A 22,288-nucleotide genomic window follows, 5' to 3' on the forward strand; every position below is an offset into this window, starting at 1 on the left:
CGCTTGCAAGTTGCATTGCCAGTCCATAAAGGGGGAGGGGTGACAGGTGGTGGGTGTGTCAGGAGGTGCGGTTGCTGTTAATTGGGATACAAGGCATTGGTGCTGATTGCAGAAATTACTTCATTTGGCGGGGTCAGGATGGAGGTGCCTGTGCCAAGTCTAAAATAAATTTGTGAAACTAATGGTTGGCGAATCAATGGTGAGCAAGCCCGACAAAAACTGCTGCTGTTACTAGTTCCCATGACCAATTCCATCATAGAGATGCCCTTTAGGATGATGGTGTTGCTCCAGTCCACTGTTTGACAACAAGATCAACAGCTTTAATTTAACGAGGCGCTAATGCTCATAACCAGATGTTTCAAAGCACTGCGCAAATTAAGGAGCACTCACCTGGTGGGTAGACTTCATTGGTAACGTCCTGATATCGCCTAGTAATCACGCCGTCATTGTCAGCCATGCTCGGTCTACTGCTGGGTGAAGGCTTGCCATGAGCCAATCAAATCACTCCATCTCCGCAGAGGATGTACTTTTGGGTGCTTTCCCTCCAATGGTTGCCGCTCGGTAGTTGTGCTTGCCTTCCAGCTGTCATCACTTCTGGTGACACGTGTGCTGCTCAAGTCCACTTATTTTTCCTTCACAGTCAATTTTTATACCTGCACGTGTTTAATAAACGTGTTCTTCCATCCGTCTCTCTGCATGCCGGAGCTTTATCTCGATTCTTCTGTGCACACTTTTGAGAAGCGGTTTCGTCTTCACCACCAGTGCTGGATTATCCTAATAGCAAAAGTAGCATATGCTAAGGGCCCCACACTTTCAAAGGCCCCGCGCTAAACGCTTTCAAGCTATCAATTCCGGTTCAGATACTGCCTTCAACTGTTATGAACGACTGGGTGTTTAAGGTTAGCGATTTGTCGTATTATTTGGCGTTATAGCAAATGAAAAATTACAATGACTTTGCTATGCAAGTTAAACATTTAAAGATTTTTTTTAGGGCCCCTTTATAACATATGCTAGTTTAATCCGGCACTGTTCACCACCAGTAGTCATGTTTTTGAATCCATGTGCCATAGGAGGTAACTTGCAATGATTAAAAACGTTCCACTTCAGGCACGTTAGTATGTTGCATTACAATATTGTGAGTCAATATGTTCCACATATTTCATTTGTATTATTTGTTAAATTCAATGAATGGATTACATTATTAAAAAAAATAATGGTAATCTAAATATGATAATATTTCATAGATGTAGGGTAATTTAAAACCTTTGGGATGTTCTTGTTATAACCAGAAATTTCATCGTAGGTTTGTGAGAGATGTGGGTTGTAGAGGCCTTCGTTTAGCAGTGGATTGACCATGGTTGTCGATGATTATTATGACGATTTAAAATGTTAACTATGTCCTATGCAGGTATTAGCTTCTGCCTTGGAAAGGTGGTGGTTACACCACCAACTGAGATGTGCACCATCCCATCTTTATATTACTTGCATTTAAATTACATTAAATTATTTGACAGTAGCATTGCACATTGTGCAGATAATTGCATTGTGGGAATGTTTTATAACATTACTTTTGATTGTAAGAGACAATCGTGTTGGGTTTATACATGTTAAAATATGAGAGAACTAATACATGTATTTGTAACATTTATTTTAACAATACAAAATGTCTAATTTAATGGATTTCAGATGTAGAACTGACTCAAATAAATTTGGACTTTTGTCCTCATTCCGAGTTCACTTGAACATATATATTGCATCAGTATTTTGTAGGGATACATGTTCTTGGTCTGATGGGACATTATTGTGTCGAATTGAATTATTTTCTGATTTTTATTCTGAGCTGATTAAATATGATGCATTTCCCCTCCCCCCCACCCCAATCGTTACTTGGCATAATCGAATACAAATCAGCTGACTGGTATCAGGTTCCAATTATCGCATTACACTGCCATTTAATTACCGACATATAAGCATCTTATCTACCTATCTCTGACGGTTAAGTATAATGATGTTTTATTTAGTGAGAAAGCGATATGTTAGTAAACATTGACTAGATTAGACTGGCGTGTGTTAGCAAGTGGACGCTGTAGCTGAGGCCGAATGGCCCTAGACAGCGTCACTTAACATGCAAATGACACAGATCCAATTTCCCAACTCGTAAAATAATGTCTACATTTTAAAGTTTCAACTTTCTTGTTAACACTACACATTGATTCACGTGATGAGCGTTAATATAAAGGAACAGAGCAGCTATTAACTGAAAATAAAATATAATGTTTCCCCATACAGGCACGAAGCTCATATCCCATGCATGTTAAATGAGGGTCCTAGTTTCCTGCCCAACTGGCCACAGTACCTCTAGCCCGGTGTTTCTCAAACTTTTTTGGCCCGCGGTCCACTCCGCCGATGCAAACATTTCCACGGACCACCCAGCCCCCCCTACCCCTGGGGACAAAAACGCATTATATCTAAATAGCGGTAATACAAAATGATTCATATGACCGGAACATAAAAACATTTATTTTAAACGCAGCTATAGGTTTTTTTTTTCATGAGGGCATTTAGATATTAGGATTAGGGTAGTTTAAACTGGGTAGTTTACCGAACCTAATTAATATATATCATGAGTTGACCTCTTAAACAAAAAAGCCTTGTCATTATTTCCGGATCAACCCGCATTTGCATCAGCAGCCCCACAGACAACCTGGAGGACCGACAGAAACCGCTGGTGGTCCGGAGTCCACATTCTGAGAACCACTGCCCTAGACAAAGACCATAGACAAATACATGCTGCTTCGCACCGTTCTTTAGTGCATTGAATGTAAAATAAGGTGAAGATGCAGCCCTGCACTGTGTTTTTTTCTCTCTCCCGCCACTGCTGCTGGAAGGGCCGCCAAACTAGAAAGAGCTCTAGAGTCGAGAGCCTTACCTATAGGGTGTCTGGCCTACTCTCTCACGTTGGCCTTGAGGTCTTGGACGAGTTGGGAGTGCTCACACTTTGCATGCACAACGGCCTACCTTTACATTCAAAATAGTTGTATCCTTAAATTCCGCAGTTGCGCTTGATACCCAGCCACACTGAACTCTGTAGTGCAGTATATAAGCAACATTCTGTTGTGTCTCTACATATAAATATTTTTTTAAGTTTCATTTGCCAAGGAACACCCATTTAAGTTAAGAAAACTATGGACCGATCTCAACCCTCTGTGATCTCATCAGCAGAGTCAAGTCCATTCAGTGAATGCTGCTGGAATAGCAGATCTCATTGGCAAGAGCACTCAATTGAAACCATGGAGTCCAGTTCAGCACAAAAATGTAGTGTGTGTACTGCAGTGTGTGCTTTAGGATATTTAGGACCTTGCACGCAAAACATGCCCCCACATGTTAGTTTTATTGCATCTGTTTTAGTTATATCAAGTTTTATTTTTAAAAGAAATCGTTTTGAGCATAGCTAAAAGCCACGTCGTGAATTCGCTGCGCGGACCTCGTTTTGCATCAGTGGGCTCTGATCCAGTGATTACCTGTGAGGCGTTTCAGTGAGGCAGTACAACATACAGCTGCTTGCTCACACATTAGCCCCTAGAGTCCTTCCAATGCCTTTACCTAGGTCTTGGCAACAGCATGGTTTAAACAAACAGTGTTAGTGCAACATGCTGCTAACATTGTTTTAGACATTAGTACATTAGGACATGCGAGTGATTTGAAACAGATCTGCTTAGGTTTGCTGAGACGTGTTCTGAAAGTTTTTTCTCATTTCTTGCCAACCTTACATTTTTCTTCTTCTACCAGGAAATTTAAATCCAGAAACAGCAAAAGGCTGCCTGGAGCTGGTGGATAAAACCACAAAGCTACAGCCAAATGTCAAGACGCAATCAGTTCCCTGACGTCGTGTGCTGTGCTTGGCAGAGAATCGAGAGAGGGCTATTTCAAATCGTCACGCTTTCTTTAATCTGACCAATTTTGTTGCTCCACCACGGATATGTTGCATTAGAAAAGGTGCTGACAAAAAAGTTTCCATGTTAAATCTCTTGTTCATCAACACGTTAGTTCGTAGCAATAATGCCGCACGTCATATTACATCGACAGTGGAAAGCACGAGGGGTGGAGTGGCGGCGCAGTGATTCGCACGCCACGCTGTGAACCTGGCGACCTGAGTTTGATTCTCAGCCAGGCCTCACATGAGTGGCGAGTAAACATCTGAACTAGTCCTGGACCCCCCCTCCCTCATACTTATAAACCTGCACGGACCAGCACGGTGAGGTATGGTCAAACTACACCCCTGACCAACATGACATAGGGAGGCCTTTATCCAGCAGTGGACTGACAAAGTGCCGGTAAATATTTTCTAATTTATCCATAAGTGTTTTTCAAGTAAGGACACAACGGTTATCTGAGACGTCAAATGTGCCACCAGTGGGACACATTAAACAGATCCTATTCTTTACGATTCTTCTTGAAATATTCAGAAGCTGTATAGTTTGGTCATCGTAAACGCAGAAAGTGTGATGCATATATTGTGTAACTTCATCAAAATCTGTGGATGTTCAGTGAACTTTCAAGGATTAAAATAAATTCACTTTTGTCTTAATTAAATTTGTCTAACTTTTGTAAGTGAAAGCAGTGAACATGAATTCCCAGTGGATAGCAAAGTACTCCTTGCACACAGCCGCACCAGCTTTGCTATTGGCCCGCTTCCTTCCCAGAGCTTTAATCGGCCACGCTGTACGGATGTTATTAATTTCTTTAAAAAATGAAGCTATTCCTGGCTGGGAGGCCGGCTTGATTGGATGTGAAGCAGATTCTGTAGGCCACTGCTAATAACCTCAATGAGCCTTTCATTCAGCCATTTCCTTGCTCTGCAATGAATGATACACGGCGGCTGCCACATCAGCCTTACCCACTTAACAAAATATTATTTGGATCTTTCGGTAAAGTCACGTAGAACAAATTTTTGTTTACGAAAAACTACGGCGTTTAAATCGCAACGCAAGCAATCGTCATCAGGAGAAAAAAGAGGGGGAAAGCTGCTGAGGCAGGCTGTTTTTAGAGGTTGGAAACGTCACTGGCTGTGACGTTTCCATCCTACCTTCCGACGTTAGTAGTTATTTTTGACTCTCTGATTTTCCATTAACAGGTTAAGTGTCTCACACTAACACAGCCACCGTCGTCCGTGTCCTCGATGTGGCCGCGGCTCTGCGATCTTACATTGACACGCTAATCTCTCACGATACAATGGCCACCTTCGCGCCCTCGTCATGGAGGTCGCTCTCCGATCTTACATTGACACGCTAATCTCTCACGATACAATGGCCACCTTCGCGCCCTCGTCATGGAGGTCGCTCTCCGATCTTACATTGACACGATAATCTCTCACGATACAATGGCCACCTTCATGCCCTCGTCGTGAAGGTAGCTCTTCGATCTACATTGACATGCAAATTTCTCACTTTAACATCACTAGCCCCGCCCACTTCGTTTATGACCCTTGGGCTACACCCATTTCAAACCTTTAAAAACAACCTCCCTCAGCAGCTTTCCCCCTCTCCTGATGACGATTGCTTGTGTTGCGATCGAAACGTCGTAGTTTATTTGTAAAAAAAAATGTTTGGTTCTACGTGACTTTACTGAAAGACCCAAGGAATATGAATTCCTGCAGTCACGAAAGCTTTAAGTCAAGATTCACTTCACAAAAACTCTGCAACGCCCCTCCCCCACCGGCAAGGCACTGCGAGCACTGACAAATGACAGACGTCACTTCAAACGCTGCAGCAGCGGCGGCGCCACATATATAACCTTATTCTTAGGTTTTTTCGGTAAAGTCACAGCTATCGTGCTGTGACGGTTCCACCTGAAGACGGAAGCTTGTGTTGCCTCCGAAACGTCGTGATTTTTATTTTATTTTTATTTAACTTTTATGAATTTTAATTTTAATTTTTTACCTACGTGACTTTACCGAAATAACCTAAGAATATGAATCCTTGCAGTCACGAAAGCTTCAAATCCAGAATATATAACCTTGCTGTAACTGCTCTCTCGCTGGTTCAGCAGTTCCACTACTGGATTATAATTTTTCCGCCTGAGGACGACCGCTTGTGTTGCGATCGAAACGTCGTGATTTGTTTTATTTTATACCCACGTGACTTTACCGAAAGAACCAAAGAGTATGGATTCCTGCAGTCACGAAAGCTTCATATCAAGATTTGTTTTTAATTCAAGGCGTTGTCGTCCTTGTGAATCCAACTCAGTCATTCCTAGTCCAGCTTCAATAAATGCCTAGCACTTTGTAGGAATTAAGCAGTGGCTTGCCCTATGGATCGACTCACTCTCGCTATTTGCATGTGGAACTTCAACCATTGGCTCTGGGCTGCAAACTGGAGATGAGTGTTGTTCCTTAATCGTTCAAGCGAAAGCCCACTTTCATTTGACTGTCAATAAATGTTGTTTGCAATTGAAGTACCACCGTTGCGTGTGTTGCCGAAGAAAGTATTTACAAAAATTTGACCTGACTTGAAAATACATGCAACATCTCATAATAGTAATGTAGATTAATGTTGTACTGATGCATGATCAGCGATAATACAATACAAAATGTATTGTGCAGATAGCTGTGAGTAGTTCCTTATTTTTTCCAACGAATGAAAGGTATTGTCCTGCTTGAATAATTTCGATCATTAAAATGGATGTTTGGCCAAAAAAGAAACCATTAAGCCTTGGCGTGTGCATTTATACGACAAAAAAACACGCTATTTGTCAGCATAATGGGCTTTTTTGTTTTATCCAAGACAAGTGCACGTGAAAGCCATTTGGAATTAAGTACCAAGTTTTGTCCAGAGTCTAAGCTATCGTCGATGATTAAATGTGTTCTATATAACATTCTTGGAAATATATTATCTAACACTTCGTAATATGCATTTGCGTTCAGATGTAAACAATTAATTGTGTTAATGTATTTTTATTCTATCATGGTATGAATCATTGTGCGGTTCCACATATTTGTGCAGAATTGTTTTTCTTATATGTTTCTAAACAATTCTTAGTGCCATACAAAGCATGTTTTTTTTGTTGCCAGATATGTTGCGGGGCACCCATTTCCTACCTCACGGTACATGATAGAATTCAATACAATACAGTCAGGGTGATTGATGATCCAGCACTCACTGATTCATTCCAGTCACTGTTCAACAGTGGTCAGTCCCCTCCTTATCACTCTTCTATCACTACTACCACGGTCACTGTTCCAAGAATTTTACTCAATGATTTCTTTCCCTCTGTGTTCAACCACCGTGCTCCGGTTCACAGCACGTTTCTTTCTGTTTCTTCTCTCACACTTCTCGACGCTGGGAATTTCCTCCCATCGTCACTTTTCCCAAGTTCTCATAACTTTGCTGTTATCTGTTACAATTTTAATAGTGACTATTTGTTTGGCATTTTGGGTCATTTGGGCTTGTGCTCAGAAAACGGATAAATATGTAGTGGTGATACGCGCTGGGTGTATACGTCGTGTGCCAGCGCGTATGTACGGGTGTGTGTGTGGTGACGCGCGCTGACGGGGAGGAGCAGGCGTCAGTGCGCGGGTGGGGGTAGTGCTGCTGATTGGCTGTGTGCCGGTGACGCGCAGAGAGGGAGTGATCGGGTGGCAGCGCGGTGTGATTGGTCGGGGAGTGGAAACACGCGCTGGGCGGAAACGGATCGTAGAGATAGCGCGTGGTGATTGGGTAACTGAGGAGCGGTGCCGACGTTGAGGTCCGCATCCGCTCCGTCTCCCGGGAAGAAGAGATATATAAGGTGATGCACAGAGGAGTAGGGGGGCAGAAGTGGAACCATCTAAGAATGAAGACGAAGGTGCAGAGATAGAGCCCGGAGAGCAGAGTAATGGAGAGGAGAGGAGAGTAATGGAGAGTAGAGGAGAGTAAGGTATAAGTGTGTAGCCAGAGAGAGAGAACGGTCTACACGAGCTGAGTAAGATATAAGTGTGTAGCCAGAGAGAGAGAACGGTCTACACGAGCTGAGTAATGTATAGTGTGTAGCCAGAGAGAGAGAACGGTCTACACGAGCTGAGTAATGTATAGTGTGTAGCCAGAGAGAGAGAACGGTCTACACGAGCTGAGTAATGTATAGTGTGTAGCCAGAGAGAGAGAAAGGTCTACACGAGCCGAGTATGCATACGGTGTAGCCAGAGAGAGAGAAAGGTCTACACGAGCCGAGTATGCATACGGTGTAGCCAGAGAGAGATGCAAAGTCTACACGAGGCGAGTGGAGAGTGTAGCAGAGGCGCAGAGTCTACACGAGACGAGAGAAGAGTGTAGCCGAGGCGCGGAGTCTACACGAGGCACAGAGAGCCAGCAGCACAGAATCTAAGAGAGTCAAGAGAAGCGTAGGGCGGAGAGAAGAGGTCACGAGTTGTACCGTTGTATGGTGACCGCATTGTGAAGAAGAGAGGCCACGCGTTGTATCGTTACAAGTCAAGATTTAATAAAAGAAGTGTGTTCCCGTCAAGGAGTTTCCTGCCGTCATTTTCCAATACTTCATCTGGCGTCAGAAGTGAAACGGGCTTCCAAGCATGGAGACAAGGAAGACCCGTAGGACCCACGGGATTGACCGCGAGGAAAACCTGGACGACTCGGGGCCGCTGGTGGCGGGGGGTGAGGAGGAGGACTTGCCCACGCTACAGGATCCGTCGACGGCGCCGGCCGAGCGACCGGGGACCGACGCCGGGCTTCGTGAGGCGCACTCCCGACTGGCGGAGCTGCTGCTCGCCGCCGCGTCCATCTTGGCGGAGATCAGCTCGTCGGGAGGAGCGGGGACGGTGGGGGACATTTTACAAGGTCGCCCCGCAGATTCCCGCCAAAACGAATGGGGGATTCCCGCCATTGCGCCTGGGCCTACTTTTGGCGGGAACGGCGAGCGCCACGTGGTGGTGGGTTCCCAAGCGCGCGCATCGACGTCATCAGCGCGCGAGGGGGTCCGCCATTTTACGTCTGCTGCTGGAGCCGCCATCTTACACACCGACGGAGAGGCGGAGAGGAACCACGAGGCGGATGACTTCATTTTTCAGTAGCGCCTGCCCACGTTGTCAGCCTTCAAGGCGGAAGGCGGAGACTGGGGCCAATTTCAGCGAAGGTTTTTGGCGCATCAAGAGATGTCAGCGTGGTCCGATGCTACGGCGCTGCGGGCGTTGCCCGCCATGCTGGACGACGATGCGCTCGCGGCCTTCAGGGCTGCACGGAAGTCGGACCGCTCCACGCTGAAGGATGCGCTGGGTTTGTTGGCCAGGGTCTACGGACCTCCCTCGGCGTGCCGCCATCATTTCTACGCAAGACGGAAAGCGGCCACGGAGACCGCGCTGGCCTATCGCACGGCGTTGCTGGCTCTTGCTGATGCTGCGTTCCCTCGGATGGACGAGGAGGGCCAAGACGCGATGGTTTTGGAGCAGCTGCTTAAGTTGGCGCAGGACCTGGGGGTCCCTATCAACACAGCTGACGAGATTGATATTTCTTCTTTGAGAGTCGCCACGAGTATTCAAGCGCACGAGGCCCTACAACGGAAACAAGGCGTTGGTTGCAACGCTGCTGTCGTCGCAGCCCCGGGTTTGGTGGTCGCCGAACCCCAAGTCGTCAGCCCACGAGAGGAGGCGTTCGCCACGGGACGACCAGGGGACTGGAGGCCGGGGGCCCGGTCGCCTCTGCGATCGGGCCGAAAGTCGGAGCAACCAAGATCTACTCCGACCCTCGTCACGTGCTATAACTGCGGCCTCCGGGGCCACGTGGCGTCCGGGTGCCGCGCTCCGCGGCAGCGCGCCATGGGAGCTCGGCTGGACGACGACCGAGAGCCCAAGTCATCTCTACAATCCCCGGCAAGTCGCGGCACCTCACACGCTCGGCCTGTTTATTCGGCACACATGGGACGCCGCGTTGCGGCGGAGGAGGGCCGGTTAAGGTTCGGGGATTCGGTTCGGCGAGGGGGGTTCGGCCGGGACCAGGGAGACATTGAATGGGCGGAATTGGGGCATAGAATTGTGGCTGCTTCGGCGGGTTCGTCCGTTGTTACGGGATCTATTGATGGGGTTGAGATTAGGGTGTTAGTGGACACGGGGGCATCGGCAACTATTATATCGGACCTCATTTATAATATTCTTCCAGTCCAATGTCGTCCGCTGCTTCCAGTGGATGTGCCATTTTACGCCGCTAATGGGGGATCGTTGGGCATTATCGGTCAGGTTAGGGCGTCCATTTGCATTGGAGATATCAAATTGTCGGGACCCGTTTTCGTTTCGTCTTCTTTGGCAGTTCCGTGTCTTTTGGGCACTGATTTTTTGGCTAAAATGCCTATTAAAATTCTTATCGATCAACGATGCATTGAACTGCCATCGGGTCGCCGGATTTCATTTTTGACGGGCCCTACTGACATTCGGACGGCGTGCGCTACGATACAAGCGGTGGCGACGCAGACCGTGCAAGTGCCCCCGGGTTCACAGATGTTGATTCCCCTCCGGTTGCGGAAACCATGGGTGAGGGAGGCTTCGGGACAAAGTATGCTTTTGGGTCCTTCTAACAAGGCTGTCGGGGGTCTTGATTTATCGGTGGCTCACACTTTGGTGCGGGCTGACAGGGATCCGTTTGTGATGGTTTTGAACGCGGGGTCGCGACCAGCTGTCATTCCGCAGGGCACCGTGCTGGCTCACGCGGCGCGGGTCCCTGTGGAGGATGGGTTGGTTGCGCAGGTGGGCTCGAGCCCCGCGCGGAACGTTGAGCCAAGGGAAGACCTTGAGTGGGTCCATTCGCTATGCGCCGCCTCGGACGATTTGTCGGCGGCGCAGTTGGGTGCGCTGCGCGAGTTGCTCATTGAATTCTCTGATGTATTCAGTAAACATAAGTATGACATTGGGTGCACGGATTTGTTGTACCATCACATTGAAACGGGCGATGCGGCGCCGGTCAGGCTAAATCCCTTCCGACTGAGTCCCGTGGAGAAGGAACATGTTCAGTCGGCTGTTAACGAAATGCTAGAAGCCGATATTATTTCGCCCTCCTCTAGCCCGTGGGGAGCGCCTATTGTGCTGGTTAAGAAGCAGGACGGGTCCCTGCGATTCTGCGTTGATTTCCGTCGCCTGAATAAGATCTCTGTGGCTGACGCGTATCCGCTCCCCAGGATGGATGAGTCCCTCGATGCATTGTCTGGTGCGCGATATTTTTCGACTCTTGATTTGTTATCGGGGTTTTGGCAGTTGCCGCTCGACGAAGAGTCGAAACCTAAGACAGCATTTCGGACTCCAGGGGGGCTGTTCCAGTTTAACCGGTTACCCATGGGACTCCACTCCTCTCCAGCGACGTTTCAGCGACTTATGGAGCTGGTTTTGTCGGGCTTGCAGTGGGATACATGCTTGATTTATATGGACGATGTCATTGTTTTCAGTAAAACGTTTGAAGAACACCTCCAGCGATTGAGAGGGGTGTTCTTGCGAATGCGATCGGCTAAGTTGAAATTTAAACCGGCCAAATGTCACCTCCTTCGTAGGTCGGTTAGATACTTGGGTCACATTGTCGATTCTTCGGGGATCTCCACCGATCCCGCGAAGACGGATTGTGTCGGTTCGTGGCCGACACCTACGTCCGTTTCCGACGTGCGTAGTTTCATCGGGTTTGCTTCTTATTATCGGCGGTTCGTTGAGCACTTCGCCACTATTGCAAAACCCTTGCACGCTCTAACGGCGAAGGGAGTGAAGTTCAAATGGGGACCGGAGGAGGAGGCCGCGTTTCGCTCCCTCCGGGACGCCTTGGTGGGTGCCCCACCCTTGTGTTATCCCGATTTTGCCAGTCCCTTTTTGCTGGACACGGATGCTAGCAACACGGGCATTGGGGGGGTGCTATCCCAAGTCGTTGGGGGTGTCGAAAGAGTTGTCGCCTACGGTAGTAGGGTGTTGTCTCCGGCGGAGCAGCGCTACTGCGTCACCCGTCGCGAGCTGCTTGCCATTGTCTTTTTTGTGCAGCAGTTTAGGCCATATCTCTATGGTCGTCACTTTACGGTCCGAACGGACCACGCGGCGCTACAGTATTCATTGAGGGTCGCCCAGCCCTCGGGCCAGTTGTCGCGTTGGTTGGAAGTCCTCCAGGACTATCAGTTTACGACTACGTACCGTAAGGGGTTGCGACACACAAATGCCGATTGCTTGTCGCGGTTGTTGCCTTGTGATGAATGCGCGTGTTTGTCGGGATCGGCGCGCTGTAAACCGACGCTTGCGGGGGAGATGGGGGCACTGGCTGCGACAGCGGGCGCACCGATCGTGGATGATTCCACTGCCTCTCAGGGTCGGGACTCGCTGCTCTCGCTGTCGCTCAGCGAATGGGGCCGCCTCCAGATGGCGGACAGCTCGCTGCTAGCATTGCGCCACAAGGTTGGGGGTCCCGAGGGGGACCAGGAGCGTACCGGCTCCTATGTACTTGAGCAGGGCATGTTATTGAGATGGGACAGTTTGTCCCGGCGGAACGCACTCGTGGTGCCTTCCGCTGTGAGGGGGAGGGTTGTCTTGGCGGCACACAAACGCCTCTTGCACTTGGGAGTTAACAAGACGCTTGCCCTGCTTCAGCGTGACTATTACTGGCCGGGAATGGGAAGTGATGTGGTAAATATTCTGAAGGGGTGCGTTGAGTGCGCCAGGCGTAAACCACCGCCCGTGGCAGCTAATCCACCGCTGCAATCTATTCAGGTCTCGCGTACCAACGAGCTCGTTGCACTCGATATTTTGGGGCCCTTCCCAGTCACGCCGAGAGGGAATAAATATTTGTTAGTGGGGGTCGAATACTTTACCCGATGGCCTATGGCGTGGCCTCTCGCTAACCAGTCGGCAGCGGCTGTGACGGATGCCTTCGTCCAGGGCTATGTCCTGGACAAGGGGGCTCCCGAACGCCTGCTGACCGACCAAGGTAAAAATTTTTCGAGTAAATTGTTGCAAGAGGTGTGCGATCTGTTGGGTACCAAGAAGGTGCGTACCTCCCCGTACCACCCGCAGACAGATGGGATGGTGGAGAGACTCCACAAAACTTTGACTTCCATGCTGTGCCAGCAGGTGTGCGAGGCACATGTAGATTGGGACCTGCAGGTCCCGGGAGTCCTTGCCGCGTATAGAATGGCCCCCCATGCAGCTACGGGGTTTTCTCCATTCTATTTGATGTACGGTCGGGAAGCTGACCCGCCAATGGAAACGCAACTTGGCCTGTCCGCTCCACGAACTAATTCTAATTTGGCAGAACATATTAAGTTTAATATTCACAAGCTGACAGAGGCGAGGGAGGCCGCACGGCTTAATTCGCGGGCTCGCCAAATTGCTAATGAACGGTTGCGGGCACGGAAGGTGTCCATGCACGAATGGAAACCAGGTGACAGGGCCTGGCTGCATTGCCCTCAGGCACCCTTGGCTACGTCGCCTAAATTGTTGAGACCGTGGAGGGGACCCGTGGAGGTCGTGCGCGTTGCACGGCCCCAGTGCGTTCAGATAAAGTGGGGAAAGCGCCGTTGGTACGTTCACCCCTCCCGACTGAAACCGTTCTCGCCTCCATATGGCCTCCCCTTGTGTCGTGATGGCCGGGCGTGTGACGTGACCGGCGACCCAGAGGGGGAAATGTCTCTGCCTGATCCACACGTATTTTCGCCTGATCTGCTCCCAGGTGTCTCGGAACTGACAGCTGCCGATCACCGGCGGCCGGATCTCCGCGGCGGGGCCGGCCCTTTCAGGCCCGTTCCGCGCCGTCTGGAGCAGCCGGAACCGCCGGACGGTCGTCAGTGTCCCGCCCCATACGACGGACCAGCCAGACGGACTCGCGCCAGGTCGTGCTACTTTGCATGACCTGCCTCGTGAGGAGTCGGGGCAGTTGGAGCGCCTCGTCACTGCGTGTAGTCGCAGGGACGTGGGGCGCGTTCGTTTTTTGGAATTTGCTTGTATCGTGTTATTGTTGACTTTTCGTGTTCATTGTCAATCTGTACATAGTTATTCTTGTTGTTGTTGTTGTTATGTTACGGGGCACACTGGGGGGGTTACGGGTTTTTTTTTTGTTGGTTGTCGTCTTATCGTTGCGGTTGGTTGTTGTTAGCAGCCGGGCCGGCTGCGAGCTATGTGGGAGGGGGTGATGTAGTGGTGATACGCGCTGGGTGTATACGTCGTGTGCCAGCGCGTATGTACGGGTGTGTGTGTGGTGACGCGCGCTGACGGGGAGGAGCAGGCGTCAGTGCGCGGGTGGGGGTAGTGCTGCTGATTGGCTGTGTGCCGGTGACGCGCAGAGAGGGAGTGATCGGGTGGCAGCGCGGTGTGATTGGTCGGGGAGTGGAAACACGCGCTGGGCGGAAACGGATCGTAGAGATAGCGCGTGGTGATTGGGTAACTGAGGAGCGGTGCCGACGTTGAGGTCCGCATCCGCTCCGTCTCCCGGGAAGAAGAGATATATAAGGTGATGCACAGAGGAGTAGGGGGGCAGAAGTGGAACCATCTAGGAATGAAGACGAAGGTGCAGAGATAGAGCCCGGAGAGGAGAGTAATGGAGAGGAGAGGAGAGTAATGGAGAGTAGAGGAGAGTAAGGTATAAGTGTGTAGCCAGAGAGAGAGAACGGTCTACACGAGCTGAGTAAGGTATAAGTGTGTAGCCAGAGAGAGAGAACGGTCTACACGAGCTGAGTAATGTATAGTGTGTAGCCAGAGAGAGAGAACGGTCTACACGAGCTGAGTAATGTATAGTGTGTAGCCAGAGAGAGAGAACGGTCTACACGAGCTGAGTAATGTATAGTGTGTAGCCAGAGAGAGAGAAAGGTCTACACGAGCCGAGTATGCATACGGTGTAGCCAGAGAGAGAGAAAGGTCTACACGAGCCGAGTATGCATACGGTGTAGCCAGAGAGAGATGCAAAGTCTACACGAGGCGAGTGGAGAGTGTAGCAGAGGCGCAGAGTCTACACGAGACGAGAGAAGAGTGTAGCCGAGGCGCGGAGTCTACACGAGGCACAGAGAGCCAGCAGCACAGAATCTAAGAGAGTCAAGAGAAGCGTAGGGCGGAGAGAAGAGGTCACGAGTTGTACCGTTGTATGGTGACCGCATTGTGAAGAAGAGAGGCCACGCGTTGTAACGTTACAAGTCAAGATTTAATAAAAGAAGTGTGTTCCCGTCAAGGAGTTTCCTGCCGTCATTTTCCAATACTTCAAATACAATGGATTATCGCTACTGCACGTTGGCCCTCTATACCCTACCCTGGTGAATTGTACCATACATTACAGCATTTTTCCCCGCTTGGAAAACGCGGCATGAACCAATGAGCATTTAGCGCTGGCCTAAATACCTCTATTTGCAGTAGCAGATGCTTTTGTGGTTGAGTCTGATTGGAAAGGTACACAGTGTTGTGTTCTAGAGCCCTCAAGCTTTACAGCTTCTTGCCTTTTGTTCAACAGGCAACCCAAATAGGGCCTGCTGTTTGTGAAACGTAACCCATTGGTCTCAGTACCTAATATGCATTCCCATCATGTGTGGTTTGGTTTATAGTTTGGAAATCACTGTGCACTGTCACCAGAATTATTTAACACAATTTATATCGTACAACCGTGGAAGATTACATCTTGGAACTTGGAAACAAGAGAAATCTGAGAATGCATCTCCAATTAGATGTTAATCTCACTTGCAAATTCACTTAGAAATAGCAGACATATTATCTTATCCAACAGGCTATGGAACCAATGAAACTATGCTTGATATGCATGCACTCAAACATCACTCATCTATTGTTTTTATTTTACTGGGACCTGCATTAATAATATGTTAACAGTGTGTTTTTTACAAACAAATAATGTTTTGTCACACAGTGCACAAAATAAATATGACAAGAAACATTTTGTATTTACAATAAATGACAGTCAATTAATCAGTCGAATAAAATAGCATAATTTCCATACAAACCTTGAGAAAAAATTTAGTAGTTGGTTACAATATGAATTGATGATTGTAAAATGTATGTAATCTATTCCAGGAAGGTACATTTTGTATCATGCTTCTAAATTCAAGTTTCAAGTTTATTTTGCATTACCAGATGAGAACTAAAGAGTCACCAGGATGAGTCTGATTTGCAATAGTGACCTGGGGTATTAGTCTGCCAGTAGGGGGTGATGATTGCTTTCTATAATCCCAATTTTACAAGTTATGGGTAACATAAAAATTTGGCTACATTTTTATCGTACCAAATGGAATGGTATTTTTCATACAGTATAGTGTTTTATGAATGGTGGGAATATTATTTCAACTGGCACGTACTTGCTTTCAATAGCCACAATTGGAGAGATTTGATATTCTACTGTAGATGGACAGCATACCCATCATGAAACAGCCACACACTAACTTCGTCTTTTTTGTAATAGCAAGTTCTTAAAGCAATTTGAGTTATTCCTATAGCCCAATATATCTTTTTCTCTCTCCAGGAAATGAATTTTAATCGGGATCAAAACTGTCATGATGTTTTAGCATTTGTAGCATTTGTAGCTGTCAAAACATGGAAATGCTTAATTGAGACGTGTATTACAGTTTTTAAAACATATGTTTGTTTAATAGCCTATTGTCAGAGGGGGTTCACCTATGTTTGCATACACAACACTGTTCAACTCGAACGTCTTATTTATTCGCAACGTTTTACACTTGATGAATAATTAATTAATAATGGAAAAGTTGCGTGCATAAACACAGTTCACCGGGAAGACGACAAGGTTGGTCAACAATGAGCATGGAAAAATACATCATTAGAAAACATCGCTACATGCAATAAAAAAACACTGTCACGTGATTTTAATTCAAGACGTGCCTCGTGCATAATAGGGTACTTTCATGTACGTGTCATATGCATACTGTATGTGTCTGTTTTGTTTAATAAATCATTTGCTTGCATCTCACGAAGAAGGAACTGAGTGCAGATTATTGTTTTGCTAATACGCAAATGGACAATACCATTTTCATTTATAATGTGTTTGTCTTGTGCTTACTGTGCCGATGCAGTGTTGGGTTATGGAAAGTTTTTTTTTTTATATACTAAAGCATGAGGCATCTCTCAATAAAATATTTGCTGACAGTAACGTCAGGTGTAATTCTAAAATCTTTGGAGCACTCATCGTCATCCTCGTCATCATCGGCAAACATTGTCTATCAATTTATGGACAAATGCCTTCCCCACACCATTGCCATCCATCGTGGTGCTGCAAAGCTACCGTCAATCTTCCTCTGCACATGAACGGACCTCGTCCCTACATCCTCTGCGATGATAAAATCCTCTCGGGTGCATTGCCACCTTTGGCTGCCATTCCATCATCGGCCTTGTCCATTGGCCGTCATTCCTTGTCGTGATGGGTTCAACCCAAGCCTGCTTAATTTTTTTTAAACGGTCAATTTAATGTTTCTGATTTACATTTGCTCCCCGATCCACGTCTTCCTCTTTCTATCTCTCCCTCATTGTAATTCCGAACATGTATCGTCATATTCTTCTTTGCTCACCGTTCAGATTTTGACTAGTTGTCTTCATCAATGGCCGTGTTTCCGATCTATATATTGTCGAGTAATATGCATTCATAGCTTTAAAAAAAGTCTTCTTCAAGCACTTTGTATTTTCTCATTATTTAATTCACTTTTACAAAGGCACTCAATGCTGTTTTTGTTTGCATATTTTTCCCATTATTTTGGGCCCCGATCTGCCCAAAGTGTCCATATTCTGATGTTCTCCAGTCGTGTCCCTTCCAGCAATTATTTGAATTTGTTGAGCAAACTTTTTGACCGTGACTTTGTTTTTTCTCACGAAGTCCTATTTTTTTGCAGATTTCTTAATGCAATTCATCAAGCATTTCCTGTAAATAAGTCTCCCAGCCATTGTGGTCAACAAATGTATGTTCATGCCCTTTCTGCTACTCATATCCACAAAGAATGTCATCTTATCTTGTGATGAATCACATTCGCATCAGGGCGTATCAACCTGTCTGACTCATTAGATGTGTATGTTGTTGGTGGCTGCATGTTTTAATCATTTCTATATAATATTTGTGTTGACGCTTTAGTTTGTTTGTATTTACTACGTATTTGTGTTTCCACTGAATAAAATGTATTTTCATAATCAATAACCTCCAAGCATAATGGTATTGTATTTACAGTTTCCTTTTCTTGGATCTTGTTAGTGTTTACATGGCCAGTGGTACATATATTATCACTAAATACAGCTTGATCGTGAAGTTGCTTGGCCTTTAAAATACTTTCAAATCCATCCCGTAACATATTGGCACAAAGTTTATATGTGCTTTGGATCAAAGAATATTTTTTGAATGATTACATTTTAAACACTTAAATTGTATATTTCTTACATTGTTTTAGGGAGAATTTGCATAAAGCTCAACACTGCTTTGTACATCATGCACCTGGTTTTACGTTTATGATCTTGATTTAACATTGCACCTTTTTTTAAATATAATTTCACGTGCCTTCAATTATGTTGCAGTAAACTAAACCTTCGTGAGGAAGTTATTATGCTTGTGTGAACCTCAGGCCAAATGTAAATTTAAAATAATGGTTTTTGACATTTAATTAAACACCACTGGGGTGCTCTTTAACATAGGTTAACACAGCATCGCCGCAGCACTAATTCTTATTTCTATTCATTATGACATTCTCCAAATAAACCATTCAGTGCATCTAATGTATACAATTGTCCAAAGTGTATACAGTGTTTCCAGTTTTGATGCCCTATTAGTAAAAAAATATATAGCCAAGGCATCGCTGTATACTTTAAAAATAAAACAGTGGCGTCATTAATACACGTTGCCCTCTTGAGCCTTTTTAATGCACAAAGTGGCAAAGGCGCTTATTGTGCTGACCCTGAAAGTTTACTGGGTGTTTTCACATTGCCACTGGGAGATATTCAATCTCTCTGACTTTTACAAAGGGGCTCTAGAGTTTCCATATGTTCCATGGCTCGAGAAAGACAAAGGGGTACCTAGGGGCCTTGTGATCTGCCTTGGGAAGGAAATGGGATTGGAAGGGCCTCCGCATAGCGCCCTCCTATTGGCCCGCTCCATAGCGGCCGTGCGTGCCATCTCTCAGCTGCGTGAAAATGTGAGCGGGCGGGAAGGCGAGCCTCTGGGAACGAGAAATATTTGCGGTATGAGGTGTATTTAGGAGGAGCTCGGTGAAAGCAAGCAATGGCTGTTCACTTGTGTGAGAGTCATTGTCCAGGGGGGGCCCTCTGGGGCGAGCCCGTGAGACCAACCCTGTCAGGGGCAGCTTCCAGGCGGTCGGCAGACACTGAACGTTGTGAGTGTTGTGAAATTTCAGAGGCACGTGTGAGTTTTGGCACCGTGTTGTCAGCCACAAGGGGACATCAAGCAAACAAGAGTTAATTGTGTTGATGTAAACACTGACAAGAAGAATTTGACCTTAGGACCGCACCTAATGTACACTTGTGTGATTTTATTTAGTAACACTGTCAGTAATAGTTTTGCAAAAAAAAAAATGCTATGTGGAATAATACGTTCTATTTTAGTTCATTATTTCGTACCTAGCACACTTTCAACATGTACATTTCCTTATATCTCACGTATGGCAAAGGCATTGAGATATACTTAGAAGTCACTAAACAGTTTTACGACTAAGTGTTTTCACAGTTGTGCTGTAGAGCCCTCTAATGTGTTTTTTTTGTGTCGTAGCGTACGTTTTTCACGAGTTGTTTCAGGAACTGAATTCAGTTCCCAGCTGAAGCTCCCGTGAAGTCAGACATCGTGCGAAACAACACGCAGCACAACTCGGAAATTACATCTCTAAGCCATTTCATTTTAATTTTCACAGTGGCGAGATGTTAACTACCTCGCCTGGTATGAAGGAGGTAGTGGATCCCATCCCGACCCTGACGATGCCTGCTGCATATTTGGAGTTTGCATGTCTCTCTCCCCCGTGGTCGTGTGCGTTTTTCTCCGGGTGCTCCGGTTTTTTCCGCTACATGTAGAAACGTGTGTTTCGAGTATTTGGCTACGGTACATTTCCACGTGGTAAGCCACTTCGTTGTGCTATCATTTGTGGCCAGGTAGGTTCTGAAAAAGAGCAATATGGCTCAGTGGCCCTTGCCTGGTAAAGTAAAACGTGTTGTTATTGTTCTAAGATGATCGGGAAATGGCTCTTAAGAAATATGTTTTATCGATGCCTCATTAAGTAATGCATACCCTTGGCAATACTAAGTTCCAATTTAACTCGGTATGTTCCAAAAAAATGTGATTGCATGTAATTAAACCAAAAGTCAAAAAGGTTGCTCTCTTCAAAGTCACAACAATGCATTCCTAAATCAAGGGTTCCATCCACAAACGTTGTGGCTGCATGGTTTGTTGCATCTGGCTGGAGTAGCCACTCAGGGCAAGTTAGTCCTCTGGCAAGAAAACACAAAGTTGCAATGGAATGCGTTCTATTTTACTTGGGCATTATTCCGTCGATCGTTTTTCATCATTAATTGTCCATCAAAATCATTGAAAACTTTTACGTGAATGGAGGTTTTTGTTGTTGCTTATATCTTGTATATGTGTACCTCTTTATGTCTCTTATTGTAATTACGAGTATGCATATTTCCAAGCTTGAGATTGTCTTCATGCAGATGAGATGTGAGGCTTAAAGTTAATACAATACATGATTTGAAAAGTGTTGCTTTGCATATCATAAACGATACAAAATGTAACTAATTATTCTAAATTATCGAATTAATCTGGTTTGTAAACACATAATTGGTTCACTTTTAAATTAACCCCACAGACATAACATTAATTTATATCCTGTGTTAAGACAATTATGAAGCAATATGGACTAATTGTAATAAAGTGTGTGTGTAGTTTAAGTGGAGAGTGGCAGCGGTTAGCACGTTGTGCTACGAACCCGGCTACCCGAGTTTGATTCCCGCTCACGGCCAACACCAGTGACGATTATCCATACACGGTCCTGGGCCTTCCCTTAAGTCGACTCAGCCTCAAATGAGTAAATGGTGCGGTGTGTAACCATCGCCACTGGGGAGAGAAAGGCAGCCAGGGGTGGTGTTGGCCACCTCGTGTGCCGTGCCACCCTTCATAGGTGCTCGCTAACAGCACTTGCATCCCACTGGGATTTTTGCACACAGTGTTGGTGTACGGTGCTTTTTCTGCAATATTTTGCTGTCTTTTCTTGGATTTTCTGTTTGCACATAGTCACTTTAAGATGTTTTCTTGTTCATGTTTTTGTTTTCAGGAGCCGAATGGCTCACAGGGCTATACCAAATAAATTAAACTTGAAACTTGAAACAGTCTGTTCAGGCTATACTGGGTGGGGGGGACGGGATCTGTGTCTTTGTATTTGTAATTGACTCTCGCTGTTGTCGCCTTGACTCGCCAGCACCAGGCGCTGTTGCTGGAGCAGCAGAGAGCCCAGCACCACCAACAGATGAGGGTTTACCAGGGCCAGATCGCGTCCGGGGGACTGCAGTTCCGCCCGCCGTCCCACCGACCCCTCTTCCGCACGCAGTCCTCCCCAGCGTGCACGCTCTTCGCGCAGGCCGGCGGCCAGGAGCAGGCGACCACCAAGCTGAGATTCACCACAGGCAAGTGCGAAAAAAAAGACGAAATTTGAAGCATTGCACACTGCGAGTAGAAGAAGGAGGAGGAGAAGCAACGCCTTCACCGTGTCCTTCCTCAAGACTGGAAACATAAATTCTCCAATTCGTTTCTTTGTGTGTGTGTTGGAAGTGCGGTGGGGAGTGGTGGCGTAGCAGTTAGCGCGCTGCTCTACGAACCTGGCGACCCGAATTCGATTCCCGCTCACGACCAACACCAGTGACGATTATCTTGTACATGGGCCTCCCCTAGGTCGACTCAGCCTCAAATGAGTACCTGGTGCGGTGTGTAAAAACATTGCCACTGGGGAGACAAAGGCGGTCGGGCGTGGAGCTGGCCACCCACCTCCTAGTGTACCGTTCCGGCCTTCATAGGTGCTCGCTAACAGCACTTGCCCCTCCAGTCTGTTAAGGTTATATGGGGGATCTTTGTCTTTCTTGGAAGTGCACGTGCACATTTTGTGCAAATTCAGTTCACGTGCCGCCCCTTTTGGTCAATCCACTGCTCAATGAGGGCCTCCCTCCACCACGCTGGTCACGGGACTTATCCTGTCGTACTTCACCACACTGATTGGTGATGATGGGAAGCATAGATTTTGGAGCTTGGTACAGTATAACGATTGATTTGTGCTGCACTGCTCTCTGAAAAACAGTCTAAGACCAACTATTTTAAGCATGGTG

The 22,288-nt window shown here is 46.7% G+C and overlaps 1 protein-coding gene across 9 annotated transcripts in view; it reads left to right on the forward strand.

The window, feature by feature from the left end:
- The window catches only part of LOC144940072 (histone deacetylase 4-like), a 188,310-nt gene that overhangs the window by 119,043 nt on the left and 46,979 nt on the right, over nt 1-22,288 (forward strand). For all 9 annotated transcript variants that reach the window (XM_078866759.1, XM_078866752.1, XM_078866757.1 and 6 more), the window contains one exon: nt 21,391-21,595. In XM_078866759.1, the coding sequence (XP_078722885.1) occupies nt 21,391-21,595 (205 nt within the window). The remainder of the gene's footprint in view (nt 1-21,390; nt 21,596-22,288) is intronic.

The sequence above is a fragment of the Lampetra fluviatilis genome, chromosome 2 (assembly GCF_964198595.1).
Source record: "Lampetra fluviatilis chromosome 2, kcLamFluv1.1, whole genome shotgun sequence".
NCBI classification, from domain to species: Eukaryota; Metazoa; Chordata; class Hyperoartia; order Petromyzontiformes; family Petromyzontidae; genus Lampetra; species Lampetra fluviatilis.